Raw genomic sequence first — 15,575 nt, forward strand, 5'->3', positions numbered from 1 at the left:
TTAGGCTCTGCTCATCCCGAGGCCAACCTTGTGTCTTCCTGTTTTGCCACCACATGTAGGTTCATTGGCAAGGATGTGGCCAATCAGGCGCCTCCCCTTTAACTATTGGCATTGTCTGAAGTTGTCTTAAGGCCTTCTGAAGCCTCGTGTTCGTTAAAATCATAGATCGAGTGTAGCCTGCATGGAGGCTGTATTTTGTCTATGCTAATTCATAGTTTTGACTATTAGTATTTTTTGCACTTTATGTGTTTGTTTTTCAGCATCATCCAATGGTAATGATGACAATCCTTCTGGTGAGAATGCAGGGCATTATGCACGAATCAAAGAGTTGGCTGCCTCCTATCGCAGGAGAAAGAGGAACACCTATCCTAAAAAGAACTTAGCCATATGATAAGGCTCCATCCAGGGACATCAATGGTGCTATAGATGGTCCATCAGTTCCCAGAAGAGAAAGAAAAGGGAAGAAAACCTCAACGACAGGTAGATGGTTTTTGGTTGACAAATGCCTTCACCTCGTCTGAGCCATCAATATTCAATTAGGCTTTAAACATGGAAAAATATTGCTGCTAGACTAGGCTTACATTAGTGCAATTAACTGATAATTTCATGTTCTGGACAAATGGTTTATGCCTACAAATCCAACCCTATCACTGCTATACCTCTTTAAAATTTCTCACCAATCTTTAAAATCAAACCAGAAAAATTAGTCTTTTCCACCCTTTTTATGTAAGAAATTCCATGGAAGAAATTGCATCTTTTCTGGCGTAATCTGCATTTGGCCGTAATTTCAAAATTGCTTGTTTTTCCAGAGAAACTAAAGGACATTCCTGAGGAATTGCTACCAAGTAATCATGAAGTAGAAATCGATGCACCTTTCGATTTTCAAGTGTTCCAGCAAGGTTTGTGATTTGTCTTTTTAAGGTCTTTTTATTCATCAGCTAGTTGGCTCTATTCCAAGACACAAATCAAGTTGTGTATTTTATAAGGAGTAAGTTTCCGATTTGACCTACCATACTTTTTACGGCTGCAGAGGTCAAACGACGTGAACTGATTCATCTAAATTTTGAATTTTGTGTTGATCACAAGTCAGGTTATAGTTTGCAAATGATTTATTCTTTTTTAAAGGTTAATTGGGCAACACTGGCTGCTGATTAAGGCAAATAATGGTATTTTCGAATCAACACTTAGGAACTTTTTTTTTCTTTCCCGGTAGTATTTATCAATGCACTTTTAATTTACAGTGAGAGCTGAACTTATGGAGCTTCTGAATGGGATTCGGGCTTCCAATAGTACTGAAGTGCCAGGCACTGAATCTGAATGGAAGAAAAGGCATTTTGTTGCGCATGCTGACCGGAAGCAAAGACAAGAGGAGAGTTGGGAGGAGGTGCGGGAGCCAGTATTGAGGTCAATACTTAGGAAAATGGGAAAACATACCCGGTAGTTCATCATGTGCAGTTTGTGTCTCATGTGCGTCGTCAGCTGTTATCAGGTATGACATATTTGTAGGAGATAAATTTGTTTTCAAAGTGTACATGTAACAGGCACTAAAAATAACTGAAGGAACACAGCTATTTATTCAAAACACAATTTCTTCTCTAGAATGTGATTCAGAGTCTGGAGCTGAAGATAGAAGCTGCAAGAACACCACGGTTTTCCCTTGTGCCATGGTCAACCCAGTTTGTTGACCAGGTTTTCCAGCCTTCTGCCCTATCTTCGGGAGTTTTTCAATTTAATTATATACACACTTTCATTCTTTTCAGATTCTTATAAAGTTCATTGGTTTAAATAACATGACATGATTTGAAAGAGAGCAATTAACACGACAGTATTAAAGGGGCTTTCTTCATATTAGCAGTTTGTGCAGTTACGATGCATGTCGAGTTCACTGCTATATCGATCAGTTTAAAAGTTTATCATTTTCATTTCAGATGCTTCAAAGAGTCGGGCTTCTCTACGAAAGTGTCTTGAAAAGGAGAGAAAGCAACTTCAGCATTGTGTTAGTCTGCTGTCATGTTTCTTTGGACGAAGTCACGCAAGAGGACTATTTGTTGCCTTGGCATAATCCTGCAGGTTGGCATTCACTTCATATTCATTTACCCACAAACTTCACTTAGTACATGTAACACAAAGTCCAGGACACAAATAACTCCAAGTGGTAATGTCCTGCAGTCATTTTCGATTGTTCAGAGAAATTGATCCAGCTGTTGTTTATCAAGCAATTTGAGGTTTAAAGCCTGGGTCGGCATTTTGCTCTAGGCTTACTGGTACATTGGTCTTCAAGTGATGTAAAGTACATTCTACCTTGTACATTTAACACAATTTGGTTGCAATGTAGCATTGGTTGCAAGTAAAATGTTAAGTTGCGCCTCAATCTTATAGTCACATTTCTGACATATCCAGCATGTATTTTTACCAGAGTTTCGTATGTACATGTAGGAGGGATGGAGCAAGAAACTTTTAGCCTGTAGTCCTAATATTTGTTTCTTCAATTCAGGGAACAAGGGAGAAACATTTGCTTTGAAGAAGAAAATAGTTGATATACATGAACACATGACCAGGTACATCGAGGAATTGCCTGTGCTCATTCAAGAGATGGTATCAACTGTTCTTTTCTTCAAGAAAAAAATCAACACCTTGGAAGACAGAATCAACACCGTGAACAATGAGGCCATCAAAAACCAAGGTAGTGGCCATGCAATTATTTTTACCCAACATTTGTGGTGGTTGATGCATACATGTACTTGTCTTGCTGTGGCACTACCTCTGAATTAACCTGGGCTGTGGATGCAGATCAGGATCTGATTGCAACTTCGTTCTTTCCCAGCTCAGGTTCAGTTTACTAATACAAATGTACTACGCCCTGCTTTGAATTAATTCAAACCGAATGCCTTTCATTAATCTAACTGGACAGACATAAACTATTGGTTTGCAGATGTATGTGCATTACCTTTGTTGATGACTTCCGAATTTTAATGTCCAGCTCTCCTTCTATTTAAGAAAACCATGGATTGGTGATGTTGCTGCTGGAATCAAAGGAATTCTACACAGACCTTCTCCTAGAAGCAACAGATGTATTTGAATGTATAGACACTGACATAGAGATCGTGGTGGATTTTGAGGAAGGGGAGGTGCAACCTGGTGAAGAATCAAATTCGGAGGAGGATGCGTCTAGCTCTGAGGAGGAGGAGGATTGTGATGACATTGGCATTGAGTACGTGTAATTAACCCTTTGAAGCCGGATTTATCTCAGAAATCCCGATATTTTTCGACTTGATTTGGTCTAAGTTTGTCTAAAAGGGTATAGTGTCCCCAAATGTCACTCGAAGCTAACAAAGTATGCCACGAGATGCTAATGTTTTCGGAACTCTGTGGCATCTCTTAAGGCCCTTGCAGAGGTTCTCAAGAAGCATGTTTGTGAATAAGGTGACTTTTTCTGGTGAAAGTTCGAACTTCCAATGCAGTTTATTGGGAAACTACGCCACAAATCAGGTGTTGTGACGACCCTAAAATGACGTCATATGGCAAAAAGTGTCAACTGAGGCAAAACTGTTCAGTGAGAGTTTTTTTTTGCTCGTCTGGCGCTCAGGAATCTGCCAACTGTTCGACGATACAGCGATGTTCCGGCCCTCGGGACGAACTTAACCATGAGGGGGGGGGGGTACCTGCTGCTGGTTAATTTTTTTATCTGACCACAGGGGGCTAGGCTGATGTCCTGCAACTCCCAAAACGACTTAGAATTATTGCCGGACCACTAGGGACCTTGGAAAATGCCTTTTGTGTAATCTGATATATTGTGAATCCACCAATTATGTATAAGCAGATTTGTATTACTGGCTGAATGTGAATTTCAGCAGCAATAAAATGATTCTTGCATCAAAATACATGCACTTGTTTTCATTGTTGCTCACCTTGGGTGAACACAGCTGATACTATCAGGCTGCCTACATGTATAAAGAAACATCAATTTTTGCCGGAAATTAGCAGACAGGTGTCAAAGATGTGTATGGTCAAGTAGCATCTGCCTCATCTTGACTGAGAAAGGTTGTGTATTCAAGTTGCCCTTGTCCTTGTGTCATCCCCTGAAGGCCACGCTTTGAAGTGTCTGACCATTGTATTGTCCTGCATGTACATGTATACATGTAGCGGGCTGTTGGATTACTGAGAAAAATCAAACTACTCTGAATGACATCTTCAAAGACCGTACTTCAGTATGCGGTAGGTGTATTCTGGTTGGATGTGACATTGTCTCAAGTAAACCATCATTCTGAATTACATACCATATGCAGCTGCAGTATTTTGGTTAGAAGTGACATTATATCGTACATGTAGGTAAACCCAACTCTTCTGAATGATATCATCAGAGTCATTATTTCCATACGATCAGGCGTATTCAGGTTGGATGTGACATTGTGTCGAAAGTAAACCGACCATTCTGGATGACGTCTTCAGAGACGGTATTTCCATACGATCAGGCGTATTCAGGTTGGATGTGACATTGTGTCGAAAGTAAACCGACTATTCTGGATGACGTCTTCAGAGACGGTATTTCCATACGATCAGGCGTATTCAGGTTGGATGTGACATTGTGTCGAAAGTAAACCGACCATTCTGGATGATGTCTTCAGAGACGGTATTTCCATACGATCAGGCGTATTCAGGTTGGATGTGACATTGTGTCGAAAGTAAACCGACCATTCTGGATGACGTCTTCAGAGACGGTATTTCCATACGATCAGGCGTATTCAGGTTGGATGTGACATTGTGTTGAAAGTAAACCGACCATTCTGGATGACGTCTTCAGAGACGGTATTTCCATACGATCAGGCCTATTCAGGTTGGATGTGACATTGTGTCGAAAGTAAACCGACCATTCTGGATAATGTCTTCAGAGACGGTATTTCCATACGTTCGGCGTATTCAGGTGGGATGTGACATTTTTTTAAGCATTTTCCATGACATCTTGTGTATATTCTGGGTGGGTGTGACAAATCCTTAAGTAACCCAAACATTCTGAATGACGTCTTCAAAGGCAGTATTTCCGTATGTGGCAGGTGTATTCTTGTTGGACGTGACGTTGTCTAAAGTAAAGTGTTACCTTGCTGTTAGGACACTCCAATATCGTCCGCAATTGAAAGGCGTCCTGGTTGTGGAATTCCACCCACAATTATTAGAGAGGTATCCACCGAGGGAGGCTCCAAGTCCAATGTACATGTAAAGTACGCTGTAATTTGCAATCCTAGCACATGTAGCCAGACTTCTCTATTGATGCCAATTCAAGAGAAACTCGGTATCAAGTGCCGGTCTGGATATTGTCTCAAGGTATGCATTCAGGGACCATCTCGCAGGTACATGTTTTTTGAAGCAAAAATGACTCAAGTCACTTAGTCTTGGGTGTGACCACACTCAAAAAGACTAAATGACTTACCCGTAGTCTTTTAGGCTTCAAAATACTTTTGAGATGGTCCCTTATAATACATGTAGTCAAGTCGCTGTGAGGTAGCAAAGATAAAGGCAAGACTATATGTATCTAATAGTATGAAAAACGCCACGTTTATTAAATGATACATGTATACAACAGCCACAGATTGTCTGAAAAAACAATAATTCCACAGTACATGTACATGTAACTTACATTTACTTTTAATGAGACCTTTGAAAGATATGATAAGTTTACATTGTTACTATATTTGTGCCAATTCAATATTATCCATTATGTAATCTTTCATCAAAAGTGATCATGTGAGTTTATGTCAGAATGAATAATGCGTGGAGGTGAAGAAGGAATACCGAAATACGTGAATTCCACTGAACAAAAAAACACAGGTGGGAGGATTTGCACAAATTCACATAAATTTTTTCAACAATCGAAAGGGCTAAGACATGAGGTGCATCACTTCTTGTGCGTTCCTGAACCTAAAATAGAGGAAATTAAAAGAACCACTATTATGCAGATATTAGTATCACACGACATCATATCATTTTCTTCCAAGGGTACACTACCAAAATATATGGAATTAAGGCGAAGAAAACAAGCAAATCTCAATTACACTGCATTCATGCTGCAACCTCATACTAGTTTGAGATGCCTTTGAACCAAAGACTTCCACTGCTTTGAAGAGTTCCCAACAATTTTCTCACCAGCGAAGTGTTTTTATTGAATAGAAACCGTTCTGTAATTGCAATACAAAAGCCTTTTGAATGGACAGGTGAGTTTTATGACATCTTTTAATGTATCATCTGAAGGAATTTCAATAAATTGATTGTCAATCCTTCCTTTTGACTCCACAATTCTGATAAACGATAATTATGTGATAAGCTACAGTTGTTCGAATTGGGCACTACCTCTAAGAAACTGCTGCATCAGCCTGACTCACAACCACTACAACATCAACTGCATAGAGCACACAGCCATAATCCTTTCAATCATGATTTACCTAATTTTTCTTTGTAAGAAGAGATGAGAGGAGAAGTTACGTCTTCCGCTTTCACCCATGAGTTGTGGGACGCATCATATCCTTGCCACTTTATGTAATACGTGTTGTTTTTGGGGTCGTAGTTGTCTATTCTCTCAGCTGCGCAATAAGTCTCCTGCAAAATAAGTCCATTACATTTCATTTTGATGGCCATGCGACCAAATTGTCCCCCCCCCGATTGGATATGAGGATACAGGGGTCAGTTCCTCATTAAACCTTTCAACAACTGAACATTTGGCTAAATGTTTCTTTGTAATCTCATTGCATCATGCACTCCGAGGAGTCCATTATTTCAATGGAAATATCACATAACTGTTTGTTTTTGCACCGCAAATTAAATTTCTAAATCAGCTTATGGTTGCAAATTTCTAAATCAGCTTATGGTTGCAAATTTCTATCAAAAATCCTATCCTCCTGATGATGTGATGCAATGATGCCATGAAGACAAGTGCTACATTTTCTATATATCTTATGACCACTGTTATTTCCAACACGGCAACTTGAATCTAATAAAAATTTCTTACCCTTCGCCTTGCTTGCTTTTCCCTTGCTGGGCTTTTCTTTTCTGAAAAAAGTGGTACGTGTTTCCATTGATAGTGCTTCTTACATGTACATGTACAATAAGAAAACCGCACGAGTGTCTGATCCGAGTATCCAGATTGCACGAGATGATTTTCTACGGCTTGAAAAGCTCTCACCCTGCGTAGAAAATCATCGAGTGCAATCTGGATACTCGGATCAGACACTCGTGCAGTTTTCTATTTATCATATACGTCTGCCAGATCACTGCACTTAGGGTATATGATAAAAGTGCTTAACGACAGACAAAGTCAAAGCCAACAATGCTGGACAAGATGAAATCGTAAGGATATAAGCTCACCCATGTGAGCCAAGAATAGAAAATGCCACAACATTACCATGACAAAAAAGGGAACTATTGACTTTTACACTAGAATTAGAAATTACAATTAGAAAATTAGACAACCAAACCATTGGGTACATGCGTACTGGTTATCAAATTGGATATTGGTGGTGCAATAATAACACACACTCAGGTTTGGTAAGAAAGAATTTGAAAATACACTATCATTTCTTGAGACCAAGGCAAAAATTAGAGAGTACAGTCGTGCTCGAAAGTTTACATACAATTCAAAGGATGATATAACCTTGTCTCTTTCTCTGCAACTACAGAACGCGGGAATAGTATATAGTTTACAGGAAGTCTATCATCACATCTCGTCATCAACTAAAAAACATACTTCTGTTTCATTAATTTCATTGTTTTTATGAGCTCTATTTGAGAACAATGCATATTTCAGAGTGTCATAAGTTTACATACACCTACCTTATCTACTAGTTGTTTGGCCTTGAGGTGGGCAAATATGTTATGCAATGGCTTTTATCTTGTCTCCACTACCTGTTGACCATCATGATTATGTCATAGCTCAGGTGGCGCCACTGTAGCAGTATAAAAGGGACTGGGTTTCTGCTCAGGTCATTTGCCAGCTTAGAGCCATCATGGGGAAGTCAAAGGAGTACTCTCAAGATCTGATAGAGTCGCCTGTCCACTTGAACCAGTCTGGTACTTCACTTAGAGCCATTTTCAAGCAGCTTGATATGCCACGGGCGTCAGTTCAGACAATAAAGCGGACGTACAGGGACCCAGGGACAACAGCAGCCTTACCAAGGTCAGGAAGAAAGCGCAAGCTGACAGCCAAAGATGAGCCCACATTGGTTAGAAAGGTGCACATTAACCCTGAGACGACCAAGAAACACCTCTGCCAGGAATTAGAAGCTACAGAGACAAATGTGTCACTGTCCACTGTCCAGAAGGTCTTGCATCGTAGTAGACTACGAGGCTGCAGGGCAAGAAAGAAGCCTTTACTTCAAAAACGCCACCGGGAAGCAAGGCTGAAGTTTGCGAGAGAACATGTGGGCAAATACAGAGCCTTCTGGAGGAGTGTTCTTTGGTCTGATGAGACTAAAAGCGAAGTCTTCGGCCACAACTACCAGCAGTACGTTTGGCAAAACGGGGGGGGGGGGGGGGGGTGGTAATCCAAAGAACACCGTACCGACTGTGAAGCACGGAGGTGGCAGCATTATGCTATGGGGATGTTTTGCTGCGGAACCTTGACAAACATGCCACAGGTTTTCCCATAAAGTCATGATGGACATGACAAGTTAAGTCTGAACAATCTCAAGGTCTAAAAAGAATTCGGTGATGGAAACTTGGTCACACACATACCTTAGCTTTGACTGACTTCCCATTGTTCACAGGTTGAGAAGTTGCCTCAGGCCTACTTGCTGGTGCAGCCTGTAAAAGAGAAGGCAAACACATCTGGGTCAGACGGTCTAGCAAAGAGGTCACATGCGACAATCTGAAGATTATTGTCAGTCACTTTTAGTGGCAGTGTATCTGCTTCTCAATCTTTTGGGTATTATTTGTACCTCTGCATACAACCAATTGGCAATGGAATCGGAAAAAAGATTTCAAAGATGGCTGCTATGCAGCCAGAATTTTCGCAAAGATGAAGAAGTTAAAATTTAGAATGGCAATTCCCAATGATGCTAACATTGCACGATAATATATCGCCAGGTCTGCTTTGTATCCCCATTTTACTATTTCTGTCATGCAGACATGGCGCTAATTTAATTACCCTTTAAAAAGTGGCAGTACTGTACTGTCATCATAATCATTGTGGGTCCACTTTTAATAACCATTCCTGGTCCTCAGTGGTTCAGTCACAATAACAGCGTGCGTGAGGAAGTCACTCATAATTCATTAACTAAATTAATGTACCGGTAGGCCTGGCCTGAGGGTTTCTTTTCTGCGAGTTGCGAGTTGCGAGTTGGATTTGCGAGTTGTGAGTTACATTTGCGAGTTGCGAGTTGGATTTGCGAGTTGTGAGTTACATTTGCGAGTTGCGAGTTGGATTTGCGAGTTAAAAATGCCAGATGCCTTCTTTCAATTCCAGTGTCATTAAATGGGTCTAAAAATGTCAAACTAGCCCAAATCGCAAAAGAAAACCCCCGGGTAAATCTTTTCTGCGAGTTGCCAGCTGAAATTGGCAAAGCATGGCCAAATGCCCTTGTATTTAGTCATGTATGGCCACACTGGTAGGATGCCTCATATCAGAGATGCCCCCTCTCATTTCCAGTGTCATTTATCGGGTCTAGAAATGGCTAACTAGCCCAACTCGTAGAAAAGAAAACACCCTGGGGTAATTCTTTTCTGCGAGTTGCCAGCTGAAATTGGCAAAGCATGGCCAAATGCCCTTGTATTTAGTCATGTATGGCCACACTGATAGGCAGCCTCATAGCAGAGATGTCCTCTTTCATTTCCAATGTCATTTATCGGGTCTAGAAATTGAAATTTACCATGGTTGGCTAATTTCAGCAGACAACTCGCAGAAAAGAATTACCCCTGTGGATTTTCTTTTCTGCGAGTTGGGCTATTTCAACATGTTTTGCCCATTGAATGGTACTGGGAATGAATGAGGGCATCTCTTATATGAGGCATCCTACCAGTGTGGCCAAACACTGCCAAATTCAAGAGAATTTACCATAAATTGCCAATTTCAGCAGGCAACTCGCAGAAAAGAATTACCCCGGGGTTTTCTTTTCTGCGAGTTAAACTAGCGCAACATTTCTAGACCCAATAAATGACACTGGAAATAACAGAAAGCATCTCTGATATGAGGCAGCCTATCAGTGTGGCCAAACATAGCCAAATTCAAGAGAATTTACCATAAATTGCCAATTTCAACTGGCAACTCGCAGAAAAGAATTACCCTGGGGGTTTTCTTTTCTGCGAGTTGGGCTAGTTAGGCATTTCTAGACCCAATAAATGACACTTGAAATGAGAGAGGGCATCTCTGATATGAGGCATCCTACCAGTGTGGCCAAACATGACCAAATTCAACAGAATTTACCATGATTTGGCAATTTCAGCCAGGCAACTCGCAGAAAAGAATAACCATGGGGGTTTTCTTTTCTGCAAGTTGGGCTAGTTCAACATTTTTTGGCCATTGATTACCAGTCGTTCATTACCAGTGTCATTGATTGGGTCTAGGAATGTCTAACTTAGTTGCCTGCTGAAATTAGCAAATTGTGGTAAATCCAACTCGCAACTCGCAGATGTAACTCGCAACTCGCAAATGTAACTCGCAACTCGCAACTCGCATGAAAGTCGCACTCGCCTGGCCTGGTGGGCTGCTAAGCTTCTGTAAATGCAGTGCTAGATACCATGGCTATCTACATTTGTACCATACCATCATCTTCTCACGATGTGGCAGTACAATAGACAGTTTCGAGAAAGACCCTGACCAAACTCCTCGCATGCGTGGAGAGTGTCCAGAACAATACGAGAAGGATTAAAACTTTATTCTCTCCATTGTTTGGTTGCAGAGAGAGGGAAACGGGAAAGAGTCACAGTTGCATCTTTTTTTTTCACAATCCAAATGCCAATTTTGTTTGCACATTTACCAAGTTTGAGGGGAACCTTTTCAGAGTAAGCCTATGACTGTAAATAAGTGTAATGTATTTGCTGTAGTAAAAGTCCAGATTTCCAAGATTACGTAACAACTTGGACAAAACTATAGCCTCGCTATACAATACTCGCATTTCATGATTTTGGCATCGACATTATTCAATTGTGATTGTCGTCACACTGTGGGCTAATAATAAACCGTGAGATGCACTTAATGATTACCTACCCATATCGCGATATCACAAGTTTGTATCTCACAGTTTATGTGATTTATAATAGCCCACACTGTCACTGCGTCTGCATGGCCATGGCCATGATGGCCCGTGAGTGTGAGCGTCAACAGTGAGTGTGCTCACCTAACATAACATTAACAATAATCCCAATACTAAGTAATAGGCCTACCCATCTCCTATAGGTGAAACAAGCAAACAAATCAAGATTCCGCTTATTAATGTCAAGGGTCCATAAATAACTTTATACCTCTGTCAGTCTGCACAGCAGCTGTTCATGCATTTCATTTCAGTTACATTCGATGCATCATGTGCATAGGCCTATGTTATTGACATTGTATGCAGTCTGTACCGAAAGGGGCTGGCTGGTTTGGTTGGCCAAACGCCGCCAATGTCGATTATGTAAAGAAAACTTCACAATAATATTGATACCTGCTAAATCTTCATTAACCATGCTATTACCTGTATCATTATTGTTACTGGTAGAATCCATTTCGTCCCGATGGTAAGCGATATATTACGACAAATGAATTGAGGTCCGACTCTTAAGAAATTCTGCTAACCGGGCATTTCGCAATCTTGAGACTGGAGGCGCTGATTTCGTCACTTTCGCAATGCATTCGTAGAACCTCTGTTGCCAACAGTGTTGGCGTCGTGATTACGTTCGGTTGACTAATCACCCAGCGGAATAGGAAAAAGTAGGCCTATCATCCTGAGCTTGGGGGCATTTCCAATCAAACGTGAGGCGGAGAGAGTAAAAAAATCAATGTGCAGCCAAAGGCGTGGTGGTGGTTGGGGTCCGTGGGCGGGCACGTTTATGGGTGGGGATCAGGGGAGGGTACTCTTCCACTATTTTCCTTGTGCTTGCAAGCTGACTCGGGCTGATATCTTCAGAGGACTACAATAACGATTACACTTGACCGGTGTAGAAGTTTAAAATGTCCTAGGATAGAATGTCCGGGAATCAAAGGATTCTATTATGCACTTCAATCTCTGAGCTATTGCATTGTTAGTCATGGTCTCGATAGACCATTACCAGCTATTGCGGGCCTAGCACACTCTGTTTTGAATAGAGGGAGACTCCATCATTCCTATTGTTTGAGATTGGAAAGGTGTGAATTAATCTGGCAATTAGCCTCCTGTGCATTGGTGCATACAAACACTAAAATGTTTGGTTTTTGCTGATTTAGGGTCAAATAAATCAGCCAAAAGTTTTGAAAGCTTCACAAATGATTGTTGCAAGGAAGTACTTTATGATAGTTTGCGAAATTTTGATTAATTCTAGGTGGAAAGTAATATTTTTCGCATATTTGTTGGGAAAAAAATTGAAAATCCTCCAATTTTCAACCCCCCTATGGACACTATGAATTTTTCTCCAATAAAGCTGAAATCTTGGGAAGATAATCCTAAGAGTTATATCAACCACGTCTGAAGTCGGGAGTTTGTATCAAATGTATAGTTTCGGAGCTAGCGCAGCTAGAAAAGCCCCCAAAACCCACTTTCTCAGGAATTTACACTACGGGCTACGAGTGAAGCATTACAGATTTACCAAAATTTTCAACCTATAGATGGACACATCGAATTTCCATCCAAATCACTCCAAATTTTGCCAGTAAATACCTAGACATATATAGAATTGTGTCAGAAGTCGGGAGTTGGGATTATTTTAACACCCCGCCCAAAAAGCCAACTTTATTGATATTTCCTATGCATTTTCCATTAGGCTTGCCAGGACCAATTAAGCAGGTGCACTAATTGGCTTAATTGGCTAGGCCCGCAATAGCTGGTAATGCCAGATAATAGGACCATAAAAATATTATTATTATAGCAGAATAGGCTACAATAGGGCCGGAGACTTTTTCCAGGGGACATTTTCTACTTTTACACCGGCAGTTCGTACTGGTCGGGTCGCACGGTCGGAGCGCATAACCAGATGTTCGGTAATTCAAAGCATTGCCTGCAGTAAAAAGGGTAGGGCAAATGCGGGGTCTATGGTAGGGTGGAATCGGAGGGGGGGGGGGGCGGGCGGGCGCCCGGGGAGCGGGGACGAGCGGTCAGTGACCATATATTAAAACAAAAGATCAACAACCTAACCTCCTTCACTATAACGGACTCCTGATTGGCTGTAGAATGCCCACGATATAAAGGCCAGATGTCAATCGTACATATACCACGTTTGTTTGGAGGAGACTACGTTGGGCTACCAGACGACAGCAAATAAATTGAAAGCAGGCAGATTCAACCGCGAATATTCCTGTTCTATGACACTCGACGTTGATTTGCTGGTTGCTTTTACTAGATGAGAGCTGAAACACACCTGTTCAGTGATAGGTTTGATGAAGCTGTCCTGAAAAAGTAGATAAATCGGTGTTTTTGTAGCTCTTTGCCGAATTAATACACAATTAAGGCACAATTTGCGCTTGGCGGACAGTGATTTGCTGACACTGTCCCAACCCCTCGACTTTACCGGCAGACTGTGAGCAATAATACCAGCGAACAGGTGGGTTTCCACGGTCAATGTTATTTTCAATCCATAATTGCAGGTCACGTGATGTAAATAAACGCACGTGGACACACTTTGCATTCCTACGGTGGCTTGGAAAGGACATCGGAAGATTTACGAAAACGAAAAGTCAACGAAAAGAAAACGAAAAGTAGGTTGCGCATGCCAACGATGCTAAGAAGCGTTTCGGAGATCCCTTTATCGTGTCAAACGCATCTCGCGACAAGTTAGACTCGTGGCCCCGTATACCGCCACGAGATGGGAAGGCCCTTCGAAAACTCTCAGACTTTCTTCGTCAGTTTGCAACTCTCATGAGGTCCAATATAGAACATTACGCATAGGCCTACTGGACGATGATCGAGAAAACAGAAAGTTACTCACAAAATTGCCCGATTGGATCGCGACACGTTGGGCACGTATAGTCGCAGACTAGAAAGAGAAACGAAATTCCCGCCGTTCACTGAATTTTATACTAAATTCATAGCCAAAGAAGCCAACATCGCATGTGATCCGGTGACTCAACTCCAGTCTTTGAGGGACCACACTGCCAGTTGCCGAGACAGAGAGACCTCAAAACATGGACCTAAAGATCGCAAAAGGACCGTCGGCGCCAGTGTTAAGAATACACACCATGACGAGATAGGAAAGTCCTCAGCCGCCTCCTGTGCCTTGTGTAGTAAAAGTCTCAAACTGGGGCAATATTCATAAAAGTTCTTAACTTAAGTGCAATAAAATCCTAAGTGGTCAACTTCCCAAAGTTCCCCACCTAAAATGGGATTCATAAAACTACTCAGCACTCCACTTAGCCATGCAGGTTAAGTTTGACCGCTTAAGTTTGAGTGTAACACTTATCTTTCTTCAAAAGGCACATCAGGTACCCGTGTCATATTTCTTGTTGATTTCTGCTACCATTCATTGATCGTGGGTAGGCCTATTCAATAGTGCAAATTACAAATCTTTTTTTTTCTGTACACAATTGTATCATCGTTGCCCGGGGATGTTATGGTTCAAAAAAGGCGTCATAAGGCCGCAATGGATACCCCTACTCTTTGTTTTCACAAATTGGCATAAATTACTTTGCCAATTTCTTCAAAGAATTGGGGGGGGGGGGGGGGGGTGACGATTTGGCTCATTTCAGTAGCCATGGTTACGAAATAGGCCCGGCCAGCTCCAGTGTAGCCTAGACCTCAGTAGTGTACAGTAGTGTAGGCCCTAGCCCCGTGTATAGGCCTTAACCTACGATAGACCTACTGCTTATTTTGACTTTGTCTCGATTACTTTCGATGGAATCTGGTTACCTATAGTTTTATCTACCGGTAGGGCCTAGGCCCTGTTAATTTCGGTGGAATCTGAGAGGGTAGGCCCTACCTAGTTTTATACCGGGTAGGCCTGGTAATGTCGCCTATCGTAGGCATATCTCTCGGCAACGTCCACATTTCATTGGAACGTCTAAAAACGGCAGTGGTCTTCATCACTTTAAGCACTAGCGAAGACTATAATAATTCAAACTTCCCGCCCAACACATCCCTCTGACGATGCCTGAGCTAAAAATAGCCACATACAATTCATCGACACAGTCAATGAAACTTCGGGTACCGGTAAATTGCCAAATCGTTGTGCATGGCTGCTCGGTTTGCGGATCCAGGACTGAGGATGAGCTGAGGAACAGAATGTCTCAATCAAGTGGTTATTGCGAAGAAAATGAGAGTGCCAGTAAAGAAAGAAAACCCGTTAGCCCTGTCAAATTGCCGCACTGTGGCTCTTGGTGGAAAGAAAGACATGTAAATTCTATACTGCTTTTTTATACTTTGGCTCCGGCCATTTCTGAAAGCACACCCAACAGTTACAGTGCATGTCCAGCAGCCTCGTGTATTTCCTGG

At 41.6% G+C, this 15,575-nt stretch overlaps 1 protein-coding gene and 1 long non-coding RNA gene across 4 annotated transcripts; one reads left to right on the plus strand and one right to left on the minus strand.

Annotated features, from left to right (window-relative positions):
- The first annotated feature begins 363 nt into the window (after positions 1-363).
- On the plus strand, positions 364-3,233 carry LOC135501780 (uncharacterized). Of its 2 annotated transcripts, none has more exons than XM_064794084.1 (6): positions 364-480; positions 810-899; positions 1,242-1,489; positions 1,929-2,070; positions 2,495-2,683; positions 2,998-3,233. In XM_064794084.1, exons 3-6 carry the CDS (start codon positions 1,448-1,450, stop codon positions 3,219-3,221), a joined length of 597 nt encoding a protein of 198 aa, XP_064650154.1. In that variant the 5' UTR covers positions 364-480; positions 810-899; positions 1,242-1,447; the 3' UTR covers positions 3,222-3,233. The 2 variants fall into 2 exon arrangements, with proteins under 2 accessions (XP_064650154.1, XP_064650155.1); XM_064794085.1 differs by having other exon boundaries at positions 1,242-1,404.
- A 2,319-nt stretch (positions 3,234-5,552) lies between these two features.
- On the minus strand, positions 5,553-11,751 carry LOC135501577 (uncharacterized). Of its 2 annotated transcripts, none has more exons than XR_010449613.1 (5): positions 11,655-11,751; positions 8,719-8,787; positions 6,998-7,038; positions 6,435-6,588; positions 5,553-5,913 (listed from the first exon to the last, which is right to left on the minus strand). It is a non-coding gene; the product is annotated as an uncharacterized LOC135501577 (long non-coding RNA). The 2 variants fall into 2 exon arrangements; XR_010449614.1 differs by lacking the exon at positions 11,655-11,751 and adding an exon at positions 9,131-9,213.
- Between the last annotated feature and the right edge of the window lie 3,824 nt (positions 11,752-15,575).

This window comes from Lineus longissimus, chromosome 17 (genome assembly GCF_910592395.1).
Source record: "Lineus longissimus chromosome 17, tnLinLong1.2, whole genome shotgun sequence".
In the NCBI taxonomy this organism is placed as follows: Eukaryota; Metazoa; Nemertea; class Pilidiophora; order Heteronemertea; family Lineidae; genus Lineus; species Lineus longissimus.

Bases quoted from the DNA above. Each gene is read 5' to 3' on its own strand.
- LOC135501780 (XM_064794084.1), top strand. From the start codon at position 1,448: ATGTGCAGTTTGTGTCTCATGTGCGTCGTCAGCTGTTATCAG. The intron at 2,071-2,494 runs GTTGGCATTCAC...TCTTCAATTCAG, and splicing joins GCCTTGGCATAATCCTGCAG to GGAACAAGGGAGAAACATTT. The intron at 2,684-2,997 runs GTAGTGGCCATG...CTTCTATTTAAG, and splicing joins TGAGGCCATCAAAAACCAAG to AAAACCATGGATTGGTGATG.